Source organism: Oenanthe melanoleuca, chromosome 27, assembly GCF_029582105.1.
Source record: "Oenanthe melanoleuca isolate GR-GAL-2019-014 chromosome 27, OMel1.0, whole genome shotgun sequence".
Taxonomy (NCBI): Eukaryota; Metazoa; Chordata; class Aves; order Passeriformes; family Muscicapidae; genus Oenanthe; species Oenanthe melanoleuca.
In genome coordinates this window covers 3,909,379-3,936,287 of record NC_079360.1, presented here as the reverse complement: position 1 = coordinate 3,936,287, position 26,909 = coordinate 3,909,379, and the positions used below count along the sequence as shown (strand labels likewise).

General features: G+C 53.7%; 3 protein-coding genes across 4 annotated transcripts in view; 2 read left to right on the top strand and 1 right to left on the bottom strand.

Moving 5' to 3' along the window:
* Positions 1-1,362: 1,362 nt before the first annotated feature.
* On the bottom strand, positions 1,363-10,289 carry LRRC3C (leucine rich repeat containing 3C). Of its 2 annotated transcripts, none has more exons than XM_056512310.1 (2): positions 9,816-10,289; positions 1,363-3,983 (listed from the first exon to the last, which is right to left on the bottom strand). In XM_056512310.1, the coding sequence occupies exon 2, from the start codon at positions 3,928-3,930 to the stop codon at positions 3,133-3,135; it is 798 nt and encodes a 265-aa protein (XP_056368285.1). In that variant the 5' UTR covers positions 3,931-3,983; positions 9,816-10,289; the 3' UTR covers positions 1,363-3,132. The 2 variants fall into 2 exon arrangements, with proteins under 2 accessions (XP_056368285.1, XP_056368284.1); XM_056512309.1 differs by lacking the exon at positions 9,816-10,289 and adding an exon at positions 5,740-5,826.
* Positions 9,113-19,295, top strand: ORMDL3 (ORMDL sphingolipid biosynthesis regulator 3). The gene is made up of 4 exons (XM_056512311.1): positions 9,113-9,225; positions 13,110-13,310; positions 15,082-15,233; positions 15,351-19,295. The coding sequence occupies exons 2-4, from the start codon at positions 13,137-13,139 to the stop codon at positions 15,484-15,486; spliced, it is 462 nt and encodes a 153-aa protein (XP_056368286.1). The 5' UTR covers positions 9,113-9,225; positions 13,110-13,136; the 3' UTR covers positions 15,487-19,295.
* Positions 19,296-26,126: 6,831 nt separating this feature from the next.
* The window catches only part of LOC130263937 (uncharacterized), a 34,597-nt gene continuing 33,814 nt past the window's right edge, over positions 26,127-26,909 (top strand). Inside the window, exon 1 of the mRNA XM_056511779.1 lies at positions 26,127-26,207. Within this exon, the coding sequence (XP_056367754.1) occupies positions 26,160-26,207 (48 nt within the window). The 5' untranslated portion in view covers positions 26,127-26,159. The remainder of the gene's footprint in view (positions 26,208-26,909) is intronic.

Below are 26,909 nucleotides of genomic sequence, written 5' to 3'. Positions count from 1 at the left end.
AACGTACCGAAGGAGGTCACGCTGTTAATTCTCCTGCTGCTGATCCCTGTGGATAAATCTACATCAGGAAACGAATTACCCAGAGAAGGGTATTAAAAGGGATGATTCTAATACCCTGCTGAAGGAGAAATGTTGCCTTTAACACTGAGCCCTTCATACCCACTGTGCCGAGTGCCAGCTACCACTCCCAGCAGGATCCGGCCCACAGCACCTCACAACTGGAAAGAATGGGATGAGAAAAATCTCTCCTTGAGGTTCAATCCACTTGGAAGGCTGTGCCCCCTGCTCCTGAGACCCCAGATTGGCCAGAGGACCCGCAGGAAATATCCCCATAAACCCATTTTTCTGTTCTTCCCCATTCCCTGTCACACACGGATCTGACAGTACTGACAGCCTAAGTCCAGCACAATTCCATCCATCCCAGACCAAGTTACCTTTCCAAATCTTACTGCAGATTTTTGTTAGACTTCTTATGTATTCCATCCTCCTGTACACCCACACAGGCCAGTGGCTGCTCCACATACAGACAAATCCCTGGAATTCACTTCCTTTCCCCGGTGCTCATCAGTGTGGGCTGTAATGAGCCTGATGGTTTCCATCCAAGTAATTCCACAGACAGTATCCAGAGCAGGGCTGAGGCTGACCCCGAGGGACTCAGGATCATCCAGCCCAGTGAGAGGGACACCGGCAGGACTCCAGGGAGCCACGGCCCCACGGACAGGGTGGCAGCTGGGGCCACGTGTCCTGCGTGTCCCCCAGCCCTCCCCAGCTGCTCCGGGAGCCGCGGGAGGAGGATCCCCAGGGAGTGACCGGAGAGGGGGACGGCAGCCATCTGTTCCAGAGCCCGGGGTCTGCGTCTGGAGACAGCCGAGTGACAAACAAGGTTAATGTCCCACGAGCGGGAACTGTCACTCTGTGTTAGGGCCCGGGTTTCACCTTCCATGGCACAAGACTCCAGCGCGGATTACGGCAAAGCGGGACTGGGCTGTGACAGGAGAGGGCTCGTGGGGACCGGTGGGACCGTGGTGTTGGAAGGGTTTGTCCCTCCCGGCCGTGATGATCCTGCCCGTGTGCCACGCGATGCCGGGGAGGGCAGGGAGCGGAGCAGAGCCCTGGGAAACCACCCCACGGGGTCCTGGGTGTCGAGGGGACCGGCACCGTGCCAGCGACCTGAGCCGAGCCGCGGCTGTTCATTATTGAAGGCTGGGGCAGGGTTACAGGAGGGACGGGTGTCCTGTTTCTGCAAGCGCCTGCCCACAAAGACATCGGCTGTCGCGGGCACCTCCGTCCTTCCTTTGCAGCCACAACGTCACCAGAGCCCGGTGACACAGACACACACACCAGCCAGCGCCGGCCATCGGCTCTGAAGTAAAAGCCAATTTTATTGTCATATAAAGTAAGAACTAAAATGTCCCTTAACCCAAACACGGATGGGTCGGGTTGTCCCAGCATCCCCCATGCTGCGGTGGCCTGGGGGCAGCAGCCTGGGGGGTTCAGTCGGGTCCCCCCAGCCCCTTTTCTCCTCAGCCGCTTGTAGAGGGGGAAGGAGCTGCCGTGGGGCTGCGGGGACGCCCGGATGGGAGCTGGGGCTGAGGTGTTTGTGCGTTGCAGAGCTCCTGCTCTGTGCTGGAATCAGGCACTTGTGGAAGGGTGTGGGCCCTGCTCCTGGCCGGCTCAGTCCCACGGCTCCCACCGGCACCGGGGCACGAGGGCACAGGGCTGGAGCCCTGCTGTGCTGAAACACACTGCCCACACCAGGGGCTGAGGCTGGGCCTGGCAACAAGGCAGATCTGGCCCAGTACAGAGGAGGTTCCAGCAGCTTTGGTTGGTGCTCTTGGTGAGTTAAGGCAATTTAGCATTGGTTGGTTTTAAAAAAGGCCAAAACCAGCAAAACCAGATGTCCCAGAGGCCAGACAGGCAGGTGGAAGAGTCTGGGGCTGCTCTGGCTTTGCTTCTGAGTTGCCACTTGGACTCTGAATGCCCAAAAGGGGGCATTGACCCCTGCCTGTGCCAGCCCTGTGCTCAGCATCACCTCCACCACTGCCAGCAGGAACTTGCAACCCAGTACTGGAAGTGTCAAGAAGAGACTTTGGGATATTTTAGGGGAGATTCAGGCTCCTGACAGCAGTGCAGGAGTGGGGAGAGGAGACAGGAGCCATGGCAGCTCCCTCTATCCTGCTTTCCCATCACAGTGACCGGTCAGCAGCTTGTGAGGTGGGAGCTCCCCTCTGGCAGGGACACGAGCAGATGGCCAAGGGTGCTGCAAACACCCTCCCACCTGGTCCCCAAGAGCACCGAGGGAAAACCCGCTCCCCCAACATCCCAGCAGGGCTGGACACACTGCCAGCACCCCAGCTGTCCCTCCATCTGCACCCACATCCCTTGGCAGCCCCAAGGCTCTGCCCCAGGGAGATCATTCCCCGTTGGGTTCTCGTTCCCCACACTCTGAGGAGAAAGGCCCTGGGTTTGCCCATCATGTCTGAGTGGGGGCACCCATAACCCTTGCCCCACCTGGTCTGAGAGTGCTAGGAAAGGGGCAGGGAGATGAAATGGAAGATGGGGCGGCACCACCAACAGGTGTGTCCCCACCCCCTGCCCCACCTCTTGGTCCCACTGGCTGCAGGCACAGCCCATGACCCTGCAGGGCCCTGGCCTTGCACCTGTACTGCTCCTCCCCACTGCCCTCCCAGCGGGGACCCAGGCCCTGGCTGCCATACCATCCCTTGGGCAGCCAAGGGGGAGCCGGGGAGAGATGAAAACACCGATTCCATTAATGCCCCAAGGGATCTCTGCAAAGGAAATAGAAAAAGTTTTAGATGAAGTCCAAATGTCCAGGTCAGTCGGAGCAATGGCCACATGCCAGGAAGATGCTCCGGGTTGATTCAGTCCTTCATAACTTGGGAGGATGCTGCAGATCCTCCATGTTCATGGCTGATATCCATCCCTGACCTCAGCCACCAGCGCCAGGGACTCATCAGCTGTGGCTGTTGCTGCCAGGAGGAGAACAGAACAAACCCACGAGTATCTCTGTGCGATGCCGGTGCCTGGTGACAGCTCCTGCAGCCGTGGCGAGCCCCTGCAGTGGCCGGTCCCCATCTCCACACATCCCTTTATCCTGCAGGATGCTGGTGCTCACACCACTGTGCTTATGGTGGATGACTCCTCCGACCGCCGCTGCTTGCTGGGCAGTGACTTGAGATACTCCAGGTGCCGCCGGGCGTCCTCCTGGTTCTGCCGCACGTAATAGACCAGGTAGGAAATCACCATGGCGAACCAGCCGAACATGGTGACCAGCATGGCGATGTCCGTGGTCTTCTTGTAGACGTTGCACAAGTCCGTGTCGGCCATGACCTGCAGGAAAGCTTTGCCTACGTGCTCCTCCTGCGGGGAGGAGTCGCACACGATGCCCCCCGAGGAGTCAGCTGCCAGCTCCACTGCACGGATCAGCTCCTGCAGCCGACAGTCACACAGCCATGGGTTGTTGGACAGGTTCACCTTGGCTTTCAGGTTGCTAAAGGCATCTTTGCTGACCGACACCAGCCTGTTGGAAGACAAGTCCAGAGAGTGCAGATGCTCTGCCAGGCCCTGGAAAGCCCCACTTTCGATTCTGGTGATGGCATTGTGGGACAGGTCCAGCTCCAGCAGGAGTGGCAGGTCCCGGAAGGCATCGCGAGGCAGGAAGGGGATTTGGTTGAAGTCCAGGTAGAGCTTGTGGGTGTCATTGGGGATGTCTCTGGGGACCTCAGTCAGCTGAGCGTTGCTGCACCGAAACGTCTTCAGCCCTTCCTCTTCTGAGGGGTAACAGCCCTTGGGGAAGGCAGCAGCTGGGTGGATGCAGGAGCCCAGGAGGATGAGGAGGAAGAGGAAGAGGCTCTGCCGGAACAGTCCCACGGTGATGGGGCAGAGGAGAACCCCCCGTGCCGCAGTCATGGTGCTCCACTGCCTTCCTCACACCCACAGGGCTTCAGCTGGACTTGGCACATCTGAGACAGGGACAACAAGGGCACAGTGTCAGGCTAGGGGAAACAGGGACAGAACTGTCACTGTGCTGGCTGTGAGCACCACGTCTGACCCGAGCCATGAAGCAGGGACAAGGATGGGGACCAGGACAGCCGTCATGGCTCACGCTTTCCCCCATACCCCACCATCATCTCGCTCTAGGCTCCTGCGTGGCAGGATCAGGCCCCAGGGGCTGGGCACGTCTCCTGCGCCGGCAGCTGGGTTGTAACAACCAGCTCGGGCTGAGGCAGAGGCGGGGTGAGCTCCAGCCCTGCCAAGGTCACGGCGCCGCGATCGCTGCTCGCAGGAGGCCGATGCATCCTGCGGCGGCCGGAGGACGCACCAGAGCGAGCCCCGGCTCCGGGCGAGCGGCCGCTGCAGGCGGCCCCCGGGGAATGCCACGGAAAACATGTGCAGACAGCGGCTCAGAAGGTTCCTGCTCCCGGCTCCACTCTCCGGGAGCGCCGGGGGCACACGCGGACACGCGGCGGGTTTTCTCCTTCCGAGGGGACCGGCACAGGTGGGTGCTGGGTGCTGCTGAGCTCTGCCCACTGCCACCCCACCGTGGGGTCGGGCTGCTCACACCACTCAGAAACCATGGGCCCCATCCAGCCCTTGATTCCGGAGGGGAAAAGCGTCAGCAGGAAAGAAACAAAAACAGAAAAAGGAAATTCACTGGAGCTGAGCATGCAACCAGTTCCCAGGGTGGTGGCAGCAGATAAGGGCCGTTTCTGAGCGCTCCGAGCGCTGCCCGGCTCTTCCAGCCCTGGGTCCCACCACGTCCAGGGGTCCCAGCCTGTCCCTGTGCCGGCCGTGGCAGCGGAGCTCTGCAGGCAGGATCCAGGTGTTCTCCCACAACCCCACAATCAAAGCCGCTGGCGCTCACGCGCGTCTGTGTCAGCCGGTCAGGCAGAGCTCAGTGATGCGGGAGCCCCGAGCTGTGCCACCGGCAAAGCTGCTGATCCCACTGCTCCCCGGAGCGCCCCAACACCGGCAAACCCGCCTCGGGGTGCTGACCGAGGCTCCTCGGTGTGGTGCAGAGGTGGCCACCCAAGGGTGGTCCCCACAGCGCAGGCAGGTGAACACAGGTTGGGCACTGTCACACAGCCCTGCCGAGCCGGCACACCCCAAGGTCACACCTGTGTAGGGCTGACACCTGCACTGCCGGAGCCCCGGAATTTAGGAGGCTCATGAGAGGGAACCAGAGCTCAGGGCACACGAAGGGCACCCGGATCCCGGAGCCCCACACTGCACCAGCCCCCCCAAGTCCTCCAGACGTAAGCTGGGACAAACACAGCCCCTTGGTACCCTCTTCCAGCTGCCCGGGAAACCACCGGGGTGAGTCGGGACCCGGTGTCCCGGGAGGCGGCTGCTTCGTCCACGGAGCCGGGACAGCTCTGCAGGTGGGATGCGGACCAGGCACGGCAGGGCGGCAGACAGGCAGTCCTTGCCCCACCGCGGGTTTTCCAGCCCGCAGCCGGGCGCGGGGATTCCCAGCCCGACCCCGGGGGTGGCCGCCAGCCCCAGGTAATGCGGTTGAGGAGCCGGGGGCAGTGCGGACTCCAGGATTCTCCGTGAGCCCGGGGTTGCCCGGGAATCCCCCCGGCCCCGCTCGGCACCGGGGGCGTAGCAGGCGAGGGAAGCCCTGGTGCTTCCCCGGGGGAAGCTCCGCTCTGCGCGGCGCTGCCGGCCCTCCCCTCCCCGCCTCCCGCCCCGCCGGAGGTCCCGTTGCGGACTCACCTGCCTGTGCAGTCCCCGGCGGCGGAGCGGCCCCGCGCCCCGGGCCGGAGCGGCCGCGCCCCGCGCAGCGCGGCGGCCCCGGAGCCGGCGGCGGCGGCGGGGCCGGTGGGCGGGATCCTCCGCCCGGGCCTCCCCGGGGCTCCCCGCCCCCGGCCCGCCCCGCCGGGGGGGCCGTGCAGCGCCGAGCACCCTCGGCCCCGCGCCCGAAGCATTCCCAGATCCTCGCCCCAGAGGGGAAGCGCTGCCCCGGGTCCTCAGACAGGGAGGCGCAGGAAGACACCGGAGAGACCCAGTGAGGAGCTGCCGAGACCCCCGAGCCAGAGGCAGCTGGTGCCGGGGCGTCCCGGGACACTCCATTGTTTCCGCTCCGCCGCATCCCCGCCGAGCTCCAGTGGGAGCCCGCCCGGCTCCGCCCGGGCCCTCAGCGCCCCCCGGTGCTGCCCCCGTAACCCCCCAGGAATCCACTCATTCCCTTCCCAGATCTTCGGGGGGAGCAGGACCCCCCTACTCCCACTCCGGCGGGGTCACGGTCCCCCCCCCCCCGCCCTGCACCGGCATCGCTTACTCGGGGAAACCCGACCCGCGGCGGCGGCACCGGGCGGGGCGAGATCCAAGGGAACCGGAGTGGGTCCCCAGCCCAGCCCCCAGCCTCCCGGGCCGGGGTCCGCAGGGATGGGCAGTAGCTCGGGGTCCCGCCGCACCGGGGCACCGGCGAGTCTGGCTCAGGACCATGGAGAGCGGCCGCCGTTACCGGGCCCGGGGCCGCCGGGAGGGACGCGGCTCCCGCTGCCCCGGCCCCGAACTCCGCGGCGGGACAGCCCGGCCCCGGGCACTGACGTTCTCCCGCTGCTGCGGAAGGATAAACCATTTAGGAGGCGCCTGGCCTGGATCTCGCCTCAATTAGGAAAAGGGAACCTGACGGCAGCCAGGCACGGCAGCGGACAGATCCTCCCCAGAGACCCCCGCACTCCTCTGACCCCCCGCGCTCTGCCAGAAGCAGGCCATTGCTGGGTCTGGCACCCTGGAAGCGTTCAAAAAACGTGTGGATGTGGTGCTTGGGGGCATAGTTTAGTGGTGAAGGTGATAGTGCTTGGTTATCGGTTGGAGCCAATGATCTCAGAGGTCTTTTTGATGTTTCCATGCCCGTAGCCAAGCCCGACGCTGGACCGGTGCAGGGCTCACCGGGCAGGGTTGTCCCGGGACACCGCCGGGAGCCCGGCAGGCAGCAGCCGGCAGCCACACTTGGTGCTCTTGAGCTCTTCTCTGGCATCTCCCCTTTCGGGAGCAGCCCCGTGGTGCCCATCGCCATTCCCAGTGCCGCCGGGAGCTGTGCACGCAGCGGGAGCAGGGATGGGCATGTCGGGATGTGGCGGCTCCTGTGACACCGCCACCCGCCGCTGCACGGGGCCGAGGGGCCAAGGTGACAGTGGGGGACTGAGCTGGGACCCGAAGAGGCGCTGGGTGACCCCGGCATCGGGCACAGAGCCGGGAGCGGGAGCAGCCCCAGGGCTGCACCCCACGGGCGTCCCGCGTGGAGGACACGGCACCCACCAGCAAAAAACCTGCAGTGCAGCAGGACCCAGGCGGACCCTTCCCACCGCAGGATGGCTAAAAATAGCTGGCACCGGCTTCTCGCTGCCACCACGGAGCTAAATATAACCGGCATCGACCGGGCAGCGGGACCGGCAGCCGGCAGAGCGGGAGCTGAGCACGGCCCGGCACCGGCTGGGGCTGGGAGCGAGCGAGGCCTAGGAATCCACACGGGAACAGTCTCTGAGCACGGGGGGAACGCGGGGGCAGCTGCTGGTGAGCGGATGGGGCCGGAAACCCCCAGGGAACTCCCCGCCCCCAGTGCCGGTGTTCCCTGGGCGGGTGAACGCGGAGTGTGGAGCCCAGGGAGCGGGTCGGGTCCCCCCCGCGCTACACCGGCAGCGGCGGCTGCTGCATCACGGAGAGCGATGAATATTTATGGGCGTTTAAAAATAGCTGCTGCATTGTGCTTCCCCCTCACGTGCGGAGCCAGCGGGGTGCGGGGAAGCTGCTAAATTAGATGTCACCGCGCGGAGAGCTGCTCAGTCAGGCAGGAGCGGGATAAAAATAGAGCCTGCTGTGCGTGCGTGGATCTCCTGCAAAGCAGGACCGGATCCCGTGGGATCCCCCGCCTCCGCACCGGCATCCCCGCACCGCGCCCTGCCAAGACAGCACCGCAGAGGAGCCTGGCAGGGACAACGCGGTTCTATAGGGTGGCAATCAGCGGCCTTTCATCTGCTTTACCCCACACGTGCATCTCTCCCTGCCCAAAGCCCTCTGGAGGCAGATATTGCTGGGCTCTGGCTCCGGCAAGTGACCCCGTGCCCTGCCAGCAACACGGTGCCAGCGTGTGAGACCCAGACAGCGCCAGGCCTGGCAGCCCGTGGGGTCTGAATTTTCTCGCCGTGCCCTGTAAGGATGTGCGGCTGGAGCCGAGGCCGGATGGATGCAGACAGGGTCAGGACACACAGCTCAGTGTGGAGACACAGAGGCACTCGGGGAACATCGACGTCGCTGTGACTGGACCTGTGACAGCACCAAAACCCACCGTGGGCTGTGCAGAGCGAAGTGTCTGCTCCAGCAGCTCGGGGAGCTGCGAGCGGCACCGGCAGAGCCGCATGAGCGCCTCGGGCTCCGCACACTGCCAGGGGTTCTGCTCGGCTCCGAGCAGGGGGTTCGCAGCCCAAAGCGGCTCCGGCGCTGCCCCTCCGCTGCTGGGAGAGCCGGCAGCAGGCACACACGGAGCCCTGCACAGATGGCTGCGGCACCCGTGGGCCGCGCCTGCCCCACGCGTCGAGCTTTGATGGTTGTACAAACAAAAGCGGAGCCAGATGGTCTCCCCTGCGCTCCAGCGCTGGAATCCTGCGCTCGCTCCCAGCCCCGACCTTGGCCGGGTGTCCTGCAGCGCTGCCGGCCTGCCCGGGCTGTCTGCACAATGCTGCTGCTGGGATTTACACGGTATCACGGAATCAGAGTGGTTTGGGTGGGAAGGGACTTTAAAAACCACCTAGTCTCACCCTCTGCCACGGGCGGGGACACATTCCAGTATCTCAGGTCTCTCCAAGCCCCGTTCAACATCCAGCGATGGGGCAGCCACAGCTCCTTCGGGAAGCTGCCCCAGCGCTCCCCCACCCTCGGATTTCCCCTGGGAAGAGCGGCGGAGGGCGCAGCCCATCCTCCCCGAGCAGGCTGGACGCACCCAGCCGGGTCTGGGTCTCCCTGTGAGCGGAGCGGGGGTCGGCGCAGCCCCCGATTCCCTCCCCGGAGCGCTGCCCGCGGTTCCCATGGCGGCTCCGCCTCTGCCGCCGCTGCCGGACTACAGCTCCCGGCGTGCCGCGGCGGGGCGGGCCGAGGGGCCGCCGGGAGCGCACCGGGAGAGCACCGGGAGCGCGGCGGAGCGAGCGCCGGCCCCGCCGAGCCGAGCCGAGCCGGGCCGGGCCGGAGCGGGCGGGAGCGGTGAGTGCGGGCCGGGACCGGGGCCGGGACCGGGAGCGGGGGGCTCAGCGCTGCCCGGCGGCGGCGGCGGCCGAGCCCCGCGGCGGGGCCGGGGGAAGGTGGCTGGTATGGGCCCGGCCCGAAAGGAACACAGCCCAGAAGAGAGAAGCGGGTGCTGGGTTGGAGCTGGGAAGCGGTGGGTGGGAGTGGGGGGTCCCAGTGATGCAGTGCGGGTCCCCGCGGTGGGGCCGCGCTGTGCAGAGCCCGGCCGGGAGCGGGTCCTGCCCCGGCCTCCCGGGGCACCGTCCCGGCCCGGGGAAACGGGGAGGAAAGTGGGGTCTGAGGCCGCACGTGAGCCCTGAGGAGCCCAACCCCGGCCTTGGCTTCGTGTCCGAGATCTCCCGTTAAATCCGCTAGGAAAGGCCGAGGGGGCAGGATCCCCGCCCTCAGCCGGGGCGGCTCACTCGTGTCCTCGTCCCCGTGTTCCCCGTGTCTCCTCCGGGCTCTGGCAGCCCCGGACCCACGGGGAGGAGCCGGGCAGCGCTGGGTTTAGACATGTCCAGCACGGCCCCGGGCTGGAGGGACACGGCGCGTTGTGTTCCCAGTCTCACCTCTCACCCAGCAGCCGCCTCCCAGCACAGCCCAGTTCGCCAGCGTCCCCCATGTCCTCCATGCTCTGGTTCATCCGTTGCCAGCGGCAAAGAAGGGTTTATAGGATTTGTTTGGGAGGTGGCAGCTGTTGCTGCTAGAGATTGGGATCTGTGATCCGTGGGATCATCATCGCCGCAGTCTGGGAACACTCGAGATCAAGATAAGCACCTGAGCCCTCCTTCCCTCACCAGACCTGTGAAGATCCTGCAGCAGGGTGCCAGGATCAGAGCATGATCCTGAAATCCCTGGGGAAGAGTGACAGCACTGCCAAATCATAGGATCATTTGTTTAGGATGGAAAAGGCCTTTAAGGTCATCAAGGCCAAGCATTAAGCAAGGGAACAGGAACAGATGGTGGTCACACTCCTCTGGGGACTAAGGTGAGGAAGGAGCTGTCCCTGGATAGGGAGCAGGACAGGCAGGATGAGGCAGAGGGAGGGTTCAACTCTTTGCCACTGGCTACAGCTCTCTGCCTTTTCCCCTCCTTGGATGGCCACTGTCCAATGTCAGCACAGCCCTGACCTTCACCCTCAGCCTGGTGCAACATTCAGGCTTTTCTGTCACAAAAAAGAGTGGGAAAGCAGAGCCTGGCAGCAGCTGCTCTGGGAAGGGGGGGCTGGAGTCCTTCCCGTGATGGGCTGTGCCTTGTTGTCCTGCAGGTGAACAAATCCTGGTGTGGAATTTGAAAGTAAACACGGGATGTTGGATGGGGGTAGGGGGTAGGGACAGAGCTCTGGGAGCTCATGTGCCCTCACCAGACTTGTGCAATATGAAATTTGGGAGAGCTGGGCCATGGGCTGCAAAGCCCAGGGCAGAGCTGGTGAAATATTTAAGGTGAGGAAGGACAGACTCATTGCAGCAGTGAGTGCTTGGTGTGTCTGTATCTCCTGCAAGAATGAATTAACCTCGTGTATGTCCCAGTACCCCACCCTCTAATGCTTAATTTTACAAGGAAGGGAAACTGAGGCATGGGCAGGAGAATTGCTTCACATACAGCTTCCAAGTTGGGCCCTTTCCCACCCAGGTGTGGGTCTGCAACTGCCCTCGTTTGCAGAGGAGACCAAGTCCAAGCTGCTCCTTAGTTTTTGGAAGATACACTCGTGGTTGGAAATTCCACCCACACCAGCCACGTGCACCTCTGGCAGCAGGGAGCTTCCACAGCCCTTGGATAAGAGTGTCAGGAAAGACTCAGGAGAGACTCCTGGAGAGAAGGTTTTTATCTGTTGATGAAACTAGATTTTAAGGCCTCCAGCGAGAGCGTGGATCCCTTTCTGTGGGCAGCTCCTTCCCACATCCCTCCTCCTGCACCTCCAACACCCAGCCCTGTGGTTCCTGCTGCTGCACAGCTGGAATCCCACAGACACAGCTCTCTGTGGAGCATCCAGCTGTTCCTCATGCCTGTCTCCAGCATCCTCCAGACTAAACAAACCCGTTTCCTTCCAGCTGTCCTTGCAGGTCATGTTTTTCCTACACCTCTGCTCATTTTCTCCAGCTCCTTCCAGGACTGGACAGTGTTCACCCAACATCCAGGAGAACTATTTCCCCATGTCTGGCACTCAGCACTCCTGTTTACATATTCCATAAGGTGTTTTGCTTTTTGAGTTGTAACAATCTGACTCTTTTTGACTTACTTACGCTTCACCCCAACTCCCAGTTTTCCTTCTGAGAGCTCTTGGGAATTGCAGCAGGTTTAGGACAGAGCTGCTCCCTCTGCCAGGGGTGAAGTGCTGAACTCTGCTCCCAGTCCAGTTTCCAAACCAAACTTTGGGCTTTTCTCTGAAATTTCCATACGCTGGTGAGCTGGGAGGTGGGCACCCCAGAGACCTGCAGCCTCTTTCCTGGAAACAAAATCCTTCTCCAGGTATGAGCCCCTGCTAAAGTGAGGTGAGGATCTGCAGCAACAGCTGCCTGTGTGCATGGAAGAGGTTTGGAGTTACTTGGAGCATTCCAAGAGCTGTGGAGTGGAGTCTGGCTGTGAGTCCCAGCCCTGGGCAGGAGCGGGGATGGTGCCAGCTCCTGAGACAAGGCAGCTCCACGAGGGAGCTGGAACAGCTGGCAGTGAGGAGAGTGTGATGTTGGATCTGGCTCGGGCTCGCCTCCGGAGAGCTGGAGGGAACAGCAACACAGCTTCCAGCTGTGGGAAGCAGCAGCAAAGCCACGAGGCCAGACATCAGGAAACAGCCTTCACTGTGGGGTGCTGCAGCCAAGGAGGATGAACTGGATCATCTCATCAAACTCCTCTTCTTGGGACACAAAGATGATTTTACAGAAGAATTTCCCTGATCTTGATGTGAAGATGTTCAGCTTTACAGTGGGTTTAGTTTGTGCTGCAGTCCCTGGGTACCAGTGAGCCACAGCTCTCCTGCTGCCACTGGCACTGTGTCAGTCCAGAAAGCCACTTGATACCTTCACTGTCTCAAGGGCACCACTCCAAGGACTTGCTTTGAAGCAGTGACACTCTCTTGCTTCCTCTCCTTCCTGGCATTGTCCAGAAAACCATCTTTGTGCTCCTCCTACATGGCAGTTGTTCTTTCCAGGTAGGGGAAGGGCTAACTCCTCCACAGCTCTTCCCCCTGAAACATCCTCCCAAGGCATTTTGTGCTGTTATCTCTCCCTTTTTACTTTTTACGTTCTGCAAGAAGAATCTCATTCCTTCCCTGGGGGGCAATTTTTTTTTTTGTTCCTCTTTTTTTCCCCTCTGTAAGTCTTAATTCTGAAGGCAAAACACGTGAGCCAGAGTAGGAGACCAGCAAACCTCCTGAGCTGTGCAGCACCCTGTTAATTTAGCTAAATTAATTAGGAGATCTGTTGATACAGAGCCTTTCTTCTGCAAATACTCTGTTCTCTTCCCAAGTTTAAGACATGCTGACTCCATAAACATGCAGGAAGCTTCCTGTGCTGTGTGTTTCCATGATTAACACCGTGTTGAGGATTTAAAAGTGCTTAAAAGTATTGGTTTGAGTTTTATCAGGCAATCGTGGGACTGAACATTGACACCTTGGCTCCAGGAAAACATCTTGAATCACAAGAAGCTTCTGTCACAGACAAGCTTCCCACACATAATTCCCAAATCTCAACCACTCCCGGTGTTAGCGACGTCAGCTCTAAGAATGGCAATAACGAGGGGCAGAGGAGGGAACTGACTGGGGATTTTTATAGCAAACAGCAGGTTTTGGGTTTGCTTGACAAGCAGCCAGTGCTCAGCCCCACTGAGCAGTTTGGATCCAGGCTCTGACCCCAGTGGTTCTGTTGCAGGGGCTCCCGTGGGCCACGAGAGGCAGGATGAACGTGGGAACAGCGCACAGCGAGGTGAACCCCAACACCAGGGTGATGAACAGCCGTGGCATCTGGCTGTCCTACGTGCTGGGCATCGGGCTGCTGCACGTGGTGCTCCTCAGCATCCCCTTCTTCAGCGTCCCCGTGGTCTGGACTCTCACCAACATCATCCACAACCTGGTAAGGGAGCGCCGTGGCCCGGGGCACATACAGGGAGCCTTGGCACAGCTCTGAGCAATCTGCTGAGATTCCTGTTGAAACAATTCCTTTGTGTTTCCAAAGATTCAGGGTGTGTTGCTCAACCTCCAGCCCTCAGCCTGTACTGGTGCCTCTGGGTCATGGATTTAAATCCAGCCCGGGCACAGGTGAGGCAGCAACATCTGGTGAGGCTGCTCAGAGGGGACATGGATTCATTTCCTGTAGGATAAGTCTTTTGTTGTGTCCCCTTCCCCAGGGGGTCTGTGGCAGGCCTCAGGCACTGGCAAGATATCACTGGGGTTGGTAAAACCTGAATTGGCCTTATGAGAGTAAATTAAAAACAAGATAAAGCCCCAGATTTTGCTCTGCTTTAAGTAAAAGATTAGTCCAGGAATTGATTCCTTTCTCTGAAGATCAAGTCCCCAGATAGGTCCCCTTGGACAAAAGGGGACAAAGAACTTCAGGGATGGAACAACTGATTGTGTATCTTTTATCTGGAAGAATATCTCAGCCTGGGAGTATTCCAGAGACAGAACTGACAGGGATTGAGCACCCTTATGATAAGTTATTACTAGTGAGGGATAAAAACCTCCACAAATGCCCAAACTGGAGCTGCTCAGGGATATAAACAACCACAAACCCCCAAACTGGAGCTGCTCAGCGCTCAGCTCATGAGCTGCTGGTTTCTCATCCATCTTCTCTGGCAGCTTTAGGTTCTGGGGACAAAAAGGAATTGAAAGGCCAATAGTGGCTGTGGTTCGGAGCTGTGGTGTAGTTGGAATGTTTGTGACTTGTGTTCCCCTGGTAATCAGGGGGTGACAGACCTTCTCCCAGCATGTTTTTGGGGAGCCTTCAGCAGCAGGCAGGCACTAATCTCCTGATCACAGAGATCCCAGGGCTGTAATCTTGCCAGGGCCTCCTTGGCTCACAGCCAGAGCAGAGCGAGAGGCCTGAGTGGAGCAGCCCAGCTGCCCCGGCCTTTCCCAGCTGTCCTGTCCCAGCTCTCCTTTCCCAATTCTCCTTTCCCAGTTTTCTTTTCCCAGCTTTCCTGTCCCAGCTCTCCTTTCCCAGTTTTCGTTTCCCAATTTTCCTTTCCCATCTCTTCTGTCCCAGCTCTCCTTTCCCAATTTTCCTTTCCCAATTTTCATTTTCCAGCTCTCCTTTCCCAGCTCTCCTGTCCCAGCTCTCCTTTCACAATTTTCCTGTCCCAGCTCTCTTTTCCCAGCCCTCCTTTCCCAGCTCTCCCAATTCTCCTTTCCCAGCTCTCTTTTCCCAATTTTCCTTTCCCAGCTCTCCCTTCCCAGCTCTCCTTTCGCAATTTTCCTGTCCCAGCTCTCATTTCCCAGCTCTCTTTTCCCAGTTCTCCTGTCCCAGCTCTCCTTTCCCAGCTCTCCTTTCCCAATTTTCCTGTCCCAGCTCTCCTTTCCCAGCTCTCTTTTCCCAATTCTCCTGTCCCAGCTCTCCTTTCCCAGCTCTCTTTTCCCAATTCTCCTGTCCCAGCTCTCATTTCCCAGCTCTCATTTCCCAGCTCTCCTTTCCCAATTTTCCTGTCCCAGCTCTCCTTTCCCAGCTCTCTTTTCCCAATTCTCCTGTCCCAGCTCTCCTTTCCCAGCTCCCGGCCGCTCCGTGTTTTCCAGCAGTGCCGCCTCCCTCTAGTGGAGCGGCGCGGGGGTGCAGGCTCGCAGATGCGCTGCCCTGCACGGGGGTTTTTGGGGTGCAGGGCCCCGTGTGCCTCACGCCGTGTGTCCTGCAGAGCATGTACATCTTCCTGCACACCGTGAAGGGAACCCCCTTCGAGACCCCGGACCAGGGCAAGGCCCGGCTGCTCACACACTGGGAGCAGATGGATTATGGAGTCCAGTTCACCGCCTCCCGCAAGTTCCTCACCATCATGCCCATCGTCCTGTGAGTATTCTGGGGTGGCTGAGCTGCCTCGTGTCCCAGTACCCGCCAGTGTTCTGTCCTGGGAGAGAGGACAATGCTCAGTTTACCTCTCCCTCTGTTCCCACCCTCCCTTTGCAGGTATTTTCTAACCAGCTTTTACACCAAGTACGACCGGATACACTTCATCATCAACACCATCTCCCTCATGAGCGTCCTGATCCCCAAACTGCCTCAGCTGCACGGAGTCCGGATCTTCGGCATCAACAAGTACTGAGCGGCGTGGCCGGAGCGGATGGCGGAGGAGGGGCAAGGGGGGTTCCTCTCTGCAGCCCCGTTTCCTCCCCACACAGACTGGGATGTGGTTTCACAGCGGCTGTTTTAAAGCAGATGCCACCAGACACGTTCCGCATGCTGGATCCTCGTGCCCCACAAACCCAAACCAGCTCCAGAGTAGAGTTTAGTGCGGAGCAGGATGCGCGACACCGGATTTCTCTTGTCCCAGGGTCATCAATAGATGCAGAACCACTGAGACTTTGAGGTACAACAAGGATGAATTCTGGGAAGAGTCTCATCTATTCCAGACATGGAATGTCGAGGATAGGGATGAGGGGAAAAGCTTTTAGTGCTGGTACTATTGCTGTGGTAAATGCACTTTAAAATACATTTCCCTTCTTGAAGCTGGGTGCTTTGAGCAGAATGTGAGGGAAATCCAAAGGGATACAGCCAGACTTTCCCAGGACTGGATTGTTTTGGGGTCTGATTTCCAGTTTTAGGGAGGAGGAAGTGAATGACAGATTTTTATTTTGCAGTTGTTGACACCACTGAGAGGGAAAATTCTTTTCCTAGAAACAGCACAGGAAGGAATGACCTGCAGTTTGACAAAGCTTTTGGTTTCCTACAGCACCATCCATGTGGTCCAGGGAAAAGGTGGAGAGATCCTAAATCATGCTTGTTTTTTTCAGTTTATACTTAAATCTGCCCAGTAACTCCTCTCCCCACCCCAATCTGCTGTTTTTAAGTGCACAGGGGCTCAGTGGGCATTTGGATCAAGGGCTGAGGGCAGGTGATTTAATGACTGACAACAAATGCCATGGAGCTCCTTGGAACATGGACATGGACAGGTGTGGGAGAGGCTGCAATGGGCAGGTACAGGAGGAGGACTGATTGCTCTAATCAAGCACACAGCCATCCTTGACTTGGAATTTTTATCCTCACTTCAGCTCCTTGGTTGCTTAAGTGCATGTGGCTGGGATTTGCCATTTCTCTGTGGACACAGGGGTTGGATTTCTGGCTTACCTGGAAATCTGTCCCTCAGCTCCATGACAAGGGCTGTGTGAGCAGCAGCACCAGCAGCAGATTAATTGACCAGCAGGAGGAGTCAATTGGTCACTGATAATAGATCCTTTCACAGGGGAACAAAATCAAGTCTTTTTCCTCTAATATTACCACCTAAATAAAGCAGGCTTAGATTTCCTGGCTGAGACAGCTTTTACTGATTTACTGAAAATCAAAATGACCTGATTTTCCTTGGGTTGTGTCCCATATGGATTGTTTTCCCTCATTCTTCCCCTGTAGCCCCACAAATACCTGTATTTTTGTTGTCTTAGTGCTTATATTGTCTCACCTTTTTTTGACAATGGTATAAATCTTTTAAATCTGCTTTTTTTTTTTTTTTTGTTCCTACAGTAGCAAATCCAGCTTTAGAGGACATGGTGGGCAGTGTTGAGGTTTTGGATGGTCTGAGCATAGGACACAGAAGGGGGAATTTCACATCTGTTACTACCCCATGCATAATTTTAGGCAAGTTGCTTCACTTCTCTCTCAGACTCCCTATGGGACTGCTACAGGGAAGGGGAAATGTGGAGTGTACCTCAGAGGGCTGCTGGAATGCAGGGAGAATCATTCCTTAATGTGTTTAAAAAGTGGAAATCCAAGTGAAAAGAAAGTTTTCAAGCAGGTAGAAGGAGAAGAGTGTCTGGCTGGAGACCCCAGGGTAGTGGCAGATGTCCAGTTTCTTTGATGGGCAGTTTAAACCTTCAAACCTAGGATAGAAGAGCTGCTGCTTTAGCTGAGGTACTCTCTACCCTAATCAGCTCTTTAAGCTACTAGACAATGATAATTGTGATAAAAATAGAGATATTTCATCAATCAGTTGGGAAATACACAGACATGAGCAGTATGCCTGTGGAAGAGGCCCCTCCAAGGAGAGGCAGGTCCTGGCAGGGTGGCTGAGGCTGGACCTGAAATGCTGAATGTGGTGCTGAACAGACCTAAGTGTCTGCCAGACACCACTTCCATTTCCAGGGGAAATGAAAGAAAACTAATTATTGTCATAGAAAACATGGGAAAAAGCATCTTTTTGCTACAGAAACAGCCTCTAGATGCTTTCAAACATAATTCCTCACAGACAGAAATATGCTGGGTATTTCTAAGCATATGAGTATGACAGATTTGTCAATTTAGAATAATTATTAATTGAAAGGATTGGCTTTTTATTTTTTATGAGATACAGCTATTCCCAGAGTCTCCTTGAAGGTATTAACACAGCTGAGGGTTTGAACTCTTCTGTGGTCACTGACACTATGGACATCTGACCCTGTTTCCTCAAATTAAAAATCAGCTGAATGTAATTATAAATTTATCAAACAAGCAGATTCTAAAGCCTAAAGCCCCAAACTTGTAATTAAAACTCTGCCTAGCAACAAAAGTAAATTTTTTTTTGATTTCTCTCCTTCACACAAATGATCAAAACTGCTGATGCCAGAGCCACAACACTTTGTAACACAGGTGCAGCATTTTTCCATGGAATAACTGAGATTAACTTGGACTCAGTTAATCCAATCAAGGCAAACATAACTGGAAACAGAAGAAATATGGATAAAAGGAAGTTGAAAAAAGATTTCATGTTCTGTTGTGGTGAGTTAAGTATCTATGTATGATTAATAAGTATTTGAACAATTACACATCGGGTAGCATCTTCCTTAAGATCCCAACTTTAGGGTAGGTGCAATCAAAGGATCAATCAAAAATAAAAAGCAGGAAATTAATTGTAATTAAACCACCATTCTTAGGTGTACCTGACACAGTCTGAAGTGAAAGGACAGCAAGAGCAGGATGAGGGCTGATCAGACATGTCCTGGCAGGGGAGAGATCAGGGGTGAAGCCACATTGTGGGAGGAAAAACAAAACATGAGCAGAACTTCTTTGAGTGGAGTTTTCCCCAGGTGCCTGCATGGAGGAGATAATTGATTGTTACTGATTGTAAATGGAATTCTGATCACATCACACTTGACAGATTTCCTCTCACACCTGTCCTATATCATGATCAGGACAAGATCCCACCTGGAGAGATCAAATCTCCTGTGATGGAGAAACAAATCCTGGTAAGAAGGTATTTTCTGTTTTGTTCTGCAATGAAAGAGAACACCTTTTGAAAGGTTGGAAGCCTTCTCAGGAACTGCCAGCAGTCTGTCCCATCTCATACTGGGCAGAGCCTCCTCAGCCACTGTCAGCACCACACACGTGTCCACGGTGTACGGCAGCCCCTGCTCCAGGACACTCAGAAAACCAGCTCCTGAATCAGGGATCCTGACCTGGGAGTTGTTTCACAGAACTACCAGGCTGCCAAACAGTCCTTGGCAGGAAAAAGCCTCTAGAATAAACTAAATGGAGGGCTACTTATTCTAAAGTACTTTTATGTTTGAATCACTGTTCAATTTGGGGTTGTTTTTAGAAGCTCGGTACTGGCCCTCCAGGAGGGGACAGCAGTGGGTTAACACATTAATATTCCTCTTTGTAACTTATGTTGCTTTAGCATTGCCTAGAGTATCTTTTAAGCATGTGAGTGTTGGTGTGTCCATATCCTCTTGGATCTGTTAAATCAGCTGAATTACCTGGAAGGGTTTTTTAAAGGAATGCTCTGTACAAAGTTTTAGGGCTTTTTTTCCCATAGCCTTCTTTTTGCTGTGGATACAGGAGTCTCATGTAGAGAACTTTCTAAAATAAAGTGTGAATATTTTTATTACTCCTTTGTACAGTATTCTAAGAGAGACTAATAAAAGTGAAGTATTCAGGTTAAAAGTTGCACTTGCCTCCTGCAATCTTCACATGGATGGCTTTTGCTGTCATACAAGCATGGCAATGTATCCAGGAAACATGGAATGCCTTGTGCTGGAAGGCACCTTAAGGCTCATCCATTCCTGCCTCAGCCATGGGCAGGGACAGCTTCCACTCTCCCTCTGGGTAACCAGTGCCAGGGCCTGACCAGCCCCACAGAGAGGAATTTCTTGCCAATACCCACTTCTGAGTCCATTTCTCCATTTGTAAAAAGGAGCAACATTACCTGGCTCTATAAAGCTGAATCCTGCAATGATGGAATGGTTTGGGTTGAAGAGACTTAAAGCCCATCCACTCCCACCTGCTGCCAGGGGCAGGGATACTTTCCTCTCCTGTCTGGTCTGGGAGACTTCCAGCAATGGACTTACAGCTCCTACATCTGCAGAATTCACAGTTACCCACACCCCCTGTAACAGACTCTGCTCAATGACTAAAAAAGGAAGTGTTAACCAAGCAACAGAAATCTGTGGGAGCGGAAGACTGGTAATGAGGATGTAAATATGCTGAAGTGACCTCACAGCTGGGAACAGCTCCTGAAAGGCTGCTTGCAAGAGCCAGAGATCTTCCAGCAAGGACCAGGACTAACACAGCCCCTGCCCAGGTGTTGCTTCAAGGAGCCTACTGTCAGCAAAGTAAGAGAAATCAACTGAGTCTTTGCTGTGAGATTCTGGTGGTGTGAGCTTCCTGTGCCACTGGGGAAGCTCCTGTATTTCACAAACACTTCCACACCTCTGAGCAGAGGGAAGCCAGAGAACTTCTCCCAGTGCTCTCCAGAGCCCACATCACCTCAGCAGCCCCGTGGTCTGTTCTGCACACCCACCGGCCCACAAACAGGCAAGTGCATTATCCCAGAGCTTTGGGTATGGGAGAGGATGGGTGGGGATTCTCTGTTAAGTGTTCTTGTTTAGTTTTTCTTCTCCTCTTGGAGAAAAGGTACTAGCCATGAGCACACAATCCTATTTGTCTTTGGAATGGTTTTAACTCCAAGAGGGCAGGGCTAGATGGGATTTGGGGAAGAAATGCTCCCTCTGAGGGCTGAGGCCCCAGAACAGGTTATCCAGAGAAGCTGTGGCTGCCCCATCTGTGGAAGTGTCTCTAACCACGTTGTACAGGGCTTGGAACAACCTGGGAGACTGGAAGCTGTACCTGACCACAGCAGGGAGGGCAATGGGATGAACATTAAGGTCCCTTCCCACCAGGGAAAAACAGTTTCCCAAAACCAGTCAGGACTGTCCAATTTCTCTCTCCAGCTCTAGCCTGTAAAACACCAGAAAAACGAAACTGAAGCATTTGATAAAAACATGTTGTGTCAGAAAACAAACAGGGATTCCTTTCTGGCCTTCACACACCAGTTCTGTCCTGCAGACAAAAGGGTCTGCCAAACGAGACAGGGCTTGGCTGATTTCTCTCTGTTTTGGGGCGCATTTGCCCTAAAATCAGCATCCTCAGATTGTGCCAGCTGTGCTCTCTTTGCACCATAACTGGGGTTCAACAGGAAAAGAGAATGAGGACAAACAAACCAGCTCCTGCTGCTTCCTCTCCAAACACTCTCTGTGACAACCCTGTGAAACTCGTGTCCTTGGACAGTGAGGGGCATTTTGAGTCGTTATTTTACAATCTCAAAGAATGCTTAGTTACAATGTCCTCCTATTGTGTCAAGTAATTTGTCTTAGTTTGTGTTGCCTCTTTCCCAAGGCACAAATCCACTTGGCTTTGCTTCGAAACCTCAGCCACAGCAGAATGTTTAAAAAAGTCACCAAATTCATCGTAAATCAAATGGATCCATGCAAAGAATTGGTCCCTGTCGAGAGCATCGCAGACAATGAGCACTTCAGGCCTCTCTATCTACTGAAAAGAAAGAGAAAACCAAAAACCATATTCCACCCAGCTCCCTACTATCAGCGGACAGGGTTCACACTGCATGATGTGCTGCTGCCTGGAGAAGATGATAAAAGCATAGGTAAAGCCCAAATTTATCAGTATAAATTTATGAAATACCATAGATAATATTTTTGAGCCATTTGACAATAGATTTATATATTTTAGTCAGCATAATAGTGGTGCTAATTATGGTGCTTTGTTTCCTCCAGTGCATTTTGAAAAATGATTAATAAAGTTATTAAGGGAATCTATATAGTTCAAAAGAGGAGGGGGAGATGCTGGAGTCTGAAACAGAGGCCTCTCTGAGTTCCTCAGAAAGACATCAACAAGTTCCAGTGAGAGCTAAAGAACATAGTCCTAGATACCAGTGTAGGAAACAAGTCAGAAAAACAAGTCTCTGTGAAGGCTCCAAAACATAGTTTTAGACATAATAAAAATAGAGTAAGAATATTGCTTACATTTTTCAGATAAATTAGATAGACCATTGCGTAGATTATACGTAAACTTCTGTACTAATAAACTAGAATTCTAATAGGTTAAGAAGAAATGCTTCAGATTAGTGTTTTTAGCTCATTAGGTAATTTGTAAATAAGAATCCATATATTGGGGAGAGACTCTCTCTCATCTCTCCCCTCACTGCTATCATCATCACGCAGAAGACAGGATCTGAGGCTGAAACTTAGACCTTCTTGGGGCCTTGCACCAGGAACGGCTTCTAATGAGGACTTTACTTCTATTTGGGACTCTAAGCCAAAAACTTTTAGCATGGACTTTAACACTTAGGACTCTTTGCCTTTCAAGACTAATGTGCCTTTACAATAAACAACTTTATAGCAACTAATAACTCTTCAGCTCTTTTAAAGCAAACAAAAAATCCCAACACCTTTGTTCCACAGATGGAAGATATTCCTGGGCAAAATGATGGGTATGAGCTGAAAACTGAGAGCCCAGACCTAAAAGACCTGTTCAGCACCTTACAGCATTCTCCAAGAGATCGTCTACATCAGCTGACAGGAGGAATCACCTACATCCTTGATGCTTTGCATGGTGAGGCTTTGGGAATTTAGAAGGGAAATCAAGGCAGGGATGACTCCCAGTCCTGCCATTCCCTCCTACCTTCCTCTCTCAATCTTCCTCCTCCTCAAGTGGAATCTACATCCATGTCCCATGGAGGGGAGAGGAGAGAAATCCCCTCCACACCCACCCAGGCCTCCCTGCTCCCTCAAAGTGCAGTCACAGCTTCTGCCCAAGGTCCAGCTCCAATCTCTGCTCTGCTGACCAGAGACAGGACACAAGCAAATGGCTGGACCTGTGTCTGGGAGGGTTAGCTTGGATATCAGGGAAAGGTTCTTATCCCAGAGGGTTCTCAGGCACTGAACACACTCCCCAGGGAATGGTCACAGCCCCAAGGCTGACAGAGCTCCAGGAGTGTTTGGACAACTGGGTCACAACAGTGCACAACTCAGGCACACAGTGGGATTGTTGGGGTTGTCCTGTGCAGGGACAGGAGCTGGACTTCAATTATCCTTGTAGGTCCCTTCCAGCTCCATATTCCATGATTCTGTGAGTTACAGCCAGATCACTCTCACAGTCAGGCTGCACAAATCATTTCTATTGAAGCATCCAAAGAACCTTTGACCAAACAAGCATTTCCTATAAGAAATGATCACCCTTCTCATCCTCTTCACTCTCTCCCATCCTGCTCACCTGTCCTATCCCATTACCAGGCTTGGTGTGAGGTTTTGGATCCAAACCCAGTTTATTTCTGCAGAGTAAATGGACGATCAGCTGCTGCTGGAAACCTTGGAAAGGAACATTTTGTCCCAACAGCTGAAACTGGTGAGAATACACATCACATTTGGCTCCTTTCAAGGAGATTCAGGCTTATGTTACTTATAACAACATTTCCATGATGATGTCACAACTTGACAGCTGATTGGTATCCTAATTTTGCTTTTATTTGTTGTTGCTGTGAAGGCTGAAAACCTCTTGAAACATGACTTGGATAAGGGGAAAATTTTAGTTGTGGATGCCAGGCTGCTCTTCTTCCCACACAAGGAAGAACAGATGTTAACCATGGAACTGGTGGAGCTGAGTGGAGTGCAGCTCCAGGAAGATGGATCAGCTGTCCCTAGGGATCAACCCTTTGAGTCTGTGGCAGCCCTGTTTGCTGCCCTGTATGCCCTCAACCTCCTGAGTGGCTCCAAGTAGGACACACCAGGCTCTCCTCAGGGAAACCCTCTGTAAAGCATTGGGAAATCCCTGCTGACCAACCAGGTTACTCTCCCAATATCACCCTTGTTAATGCTCAAGGCTGCTTTGGCTGGGAAAAACAAATTTAAGGCTGGAAAATTAATTACTTATGTTATTTTAGGCTGGATATCAAAGTGGATTTGTCTGTCTGTCTCCCCCAAGAATACTGAGGTGCAACAGGAAAATCCACAAGCTCAAAGAATCCCAAGCCTGCCACCAGTGCCTCGTGTAATCCTGCTTCCCTCAAAATACTGCTGCTGCTTCTGCAATTAATAAATGGGAAAGGGAAGGGAAAAGGGAATGGGAAGGGCAGGGAAATGCAAAGGAAAAGGGGAAATGCAAAGAAAACAAAAGCCAAAGGAAAACATGAGTGGTAATTCAGGGTGATTTACTTACCCTGGTTTTCTGTGCTTCAGTGGGGACTCCATGAACTGCTGGTGCCAGGAAGGTGGGGAAATCCCAGAGGTTTCACTGACACCTCCCTGCTCCCATCTCCTTGAGTTGCTTGAGGGACATCTGCAGCACTTCAGAACAACAATACAAACACTCTCATTATCACTTTATACATAAAAAGCCGCTTCTTGCTACACAATTTGCTGTTTTCAAAATAATTTTCTAATTTTCATGTGTTTTCAGTCCCAGGGCACAACTGACAAAGTCAGGATTGAAGCTGTACCAGAAATAAGGTGTCTTGGTTTGAAAGACAGGTGTCTGCTAAGAAAAGCAGGGGCCTCTCTTGAAATGGAAAATGTAAATCCCCTCTGTCCAAATTATTATAATTTTGAAATTAAGGGGCTTTCAGGCAAAGATATGGAAATAGGAATAACAGTTCTTTACCAGGAAAATATTAAAGTAAAAGTATAATATTATATTAAAAAACCAGCAAAAAACAAAACCCAAACCAAACGAAAACAAACCAAACCAAAACAAACAACAACAGAAAAAAAACCCACCAAAAAACCAAAAAAAAAAACAAAAAAAAAACAAACAAAAAAAAAAAAAAAACAACTGAACAAAAAAAAATAAAAAACAAAACAGTTAGAGAATACAACCTGACACCCCATCAGTCATTCCACGTGTTTGTAGCAGCACACTTAAATGGTGGCTGCATCCTCCTGCAGTGCCAGATGAGGTTCTGTCAAAGCAGTGCTCCTGTCGAAGGGTTCAATTTTCCTCAGAAGATCCACTGATGATGTGGAAAGGTCTAGGTTTTGTTTGCAATCCAGTGGAAAAAATGCTGCCCGGGTTTTTCAAATCTCAGTTTTTATCTAGGTAGGAAATGCTTGTCTGTTCCCCCTGGGTGGAGCATCTCCATGTGGTATGATGTAATTTTATCAGTCATGCAGTGGGACTCAATGGCCCATTAACAGAAGATACCTTTCTCCAGGAAGGATGGAATGTGGAAAAGATAAAGATGACTGCCCCACCTAGTTTTAACAGATGGCCCATTAACAGAGGATATCTCCCACAGAGATAAGGATCACTGCCCCTCCTGGATTAAACAGATCGCGACAGAATACACACACTTGGTTACATCCTGCCTTGCAAGTCAAGACATACGGGCATTTAGTCACTTCCTCATCCACTCACACTTCATGCATACGAGATAGAATGGAAAATAATTATTGACTAACTCAAACCTTTTTCCATGCACTCAGTGAATGGCTGCCTTAGATGTTCAGAGCTCCACTGTTCGCTTTCAAACGTCCACGCAACTCAGGCTGCTCAAGAGTTCACACGTTGAGGCAAGGCATTTCTCTATGAGGATTTTGCTTTCTCCTAGGTCTACAAAATAAATATTTATTATTCCATGACTGCTAGCAGTTGCTGGTATATCCCACTAGGATTTTTACATCCTTTCTGCCAAATGAATTCCAGCTCCAAGAAATCCTACACTGCAGTTAAAGACACCAAGATAGCAACAATTATGTGCTACAGGTTGTCACACCCAAACCATGAGGAGGCCCAGCTCCCCACAAGATTCTGGGGAGGATGGGGGAACTTCATCCTCTACATCTGTAGAAGTTCAAATTATCCACCAGTCCCAGAAACACATCCCGGAAGTTAACAAAAGTGCAGCATTTAGGTAAAAAGTTGCACTTGCCTCCTGCAATCTTCACATGGGTGGCTTTTGCTGTCATACAAGCATGGCAATGTATCCAGGAAACATGGAATGCCTTGTGCTGGAAGGCACCTTAAGGCTCATCCATTCCTGCCTCCTGCCATAGGCAGGGACAGCTTCCACTCTCCCTCTGGGTAACCAGTGCCAGGGCCTGATGAGCCTCACAGAGAGGAATTTCTTGCCAATATCCACTCCTGAGTCCATTTCTCCATTTGTAAAAAGGAGCAACATTACCTGGCTCTACAAAGTTGAGTCATGCAATGATGGAATGGTTTGGATTGAAGAGACTTAAAGCCCATGCACTCCCACCTGCTGCCAGGGGCAGGGATACCTTCCTGCCCAGTCTGATGACGGACACTTCATGGCATTGTCTTACAACTCCTACATCTGTAGAATTTTGTGTTATCCAAAGTCCATATAATAAACTCTGCTTAAGGAAGAGTTACGCAAGTAACGGCTGTTTGGAGAGAAATGAACACTAGGGAGGATGGTAAATAAAAAAAGGTGGGAATAGTTCAGGGCAATAATAAATCTGGTATGAACAGACAGAGATCTGCCAGCAGGGATTGGATACAATGCTGCTCCAGCCCAGGTGTTGCTTTGGGGAGCCTATTGTCAGCAAGGTAAGAGAAATCAATTTACTCTTTGCTCTGGGTTTGTGGGAGTGCCACCTTATTGTGCAACTCACCACTCCCATACTTAGCAAACACTTCTACCCCTTTGGAAGAGACCCAGAGAACTTCTCCCAGTGCAGCTGCTCTCCAGAAGCCACATCATCTCAGCAGCTCCGTGGTCTGCTCTGCACACCCACCGGCCCACAAACAGGCAAGTGCATTATGCAGGAGCTTCGTGTAGGGGAGAGGGTGGGTGGAAGCTCTCTCTTTCAGTGCTCTTGTTTAGTTTTCCTCTCTTCTTGGCGATTTCCAATGGAGAGAGCTCGGAAGTGCTACTAACATTGAGCACACAAGGCTATTTGTCTGTGGAATGATTCAAATGGAATGAAAGTAGGGTTACATGGGATATTGGGAAGAAATTCCTCTGTGTGAGGGTGCTCAGGCACTGCCACTGACCAGCCCACATCCCTGGCAGTGTCCAAGGCCAGGCTGGACGGGGCTTGGAGCAACCTGAGACAGTGGAAGGTGTCCCTGACCATGTTAAGGAGGGGAATGGAATGAGCTTTATGGTCCCTTCTCACCCAAAACATTCTGGATTGCTCAATTTCCATTCCCCATCTTCATCCCGTAAAACACCAGAAAAATTAAACTGAAATTTTTGATAAAAATATGCTTGATCAGAAAACAAACAGGGATTTCTCTCTGACCCTC

Coding starts and splice junctions, on each gene's coding strand:
- LRRC3C (XM_056512310.1), bottom strand. CDS start 3,930: ATGACTGCGGCACGGGGGGTTCTCCTCTGCCCCATCACCGTGGGACTG.
- ORMDL3 (XM_056512311.1), top strand. CDS start 13,137: ATGAACGTGGGAACAGCGCACAGCGAGGTGAACCCCAACACCAGGGTG. Junction 13,311..15,081: donor CCAACATCATCCACAACCTG/GTAAGGGAGCGC, acceptor TGTGTCCTGCAG/AGCATGTACATCTTCCTGCA. Junction 15,234..15,350: donor ACCATCATGCCCATCGTCCT/GTGAGTATTCTG, acceptor CTCCCTTTGCAG/GTATTTTCTAACCAGCTTTT.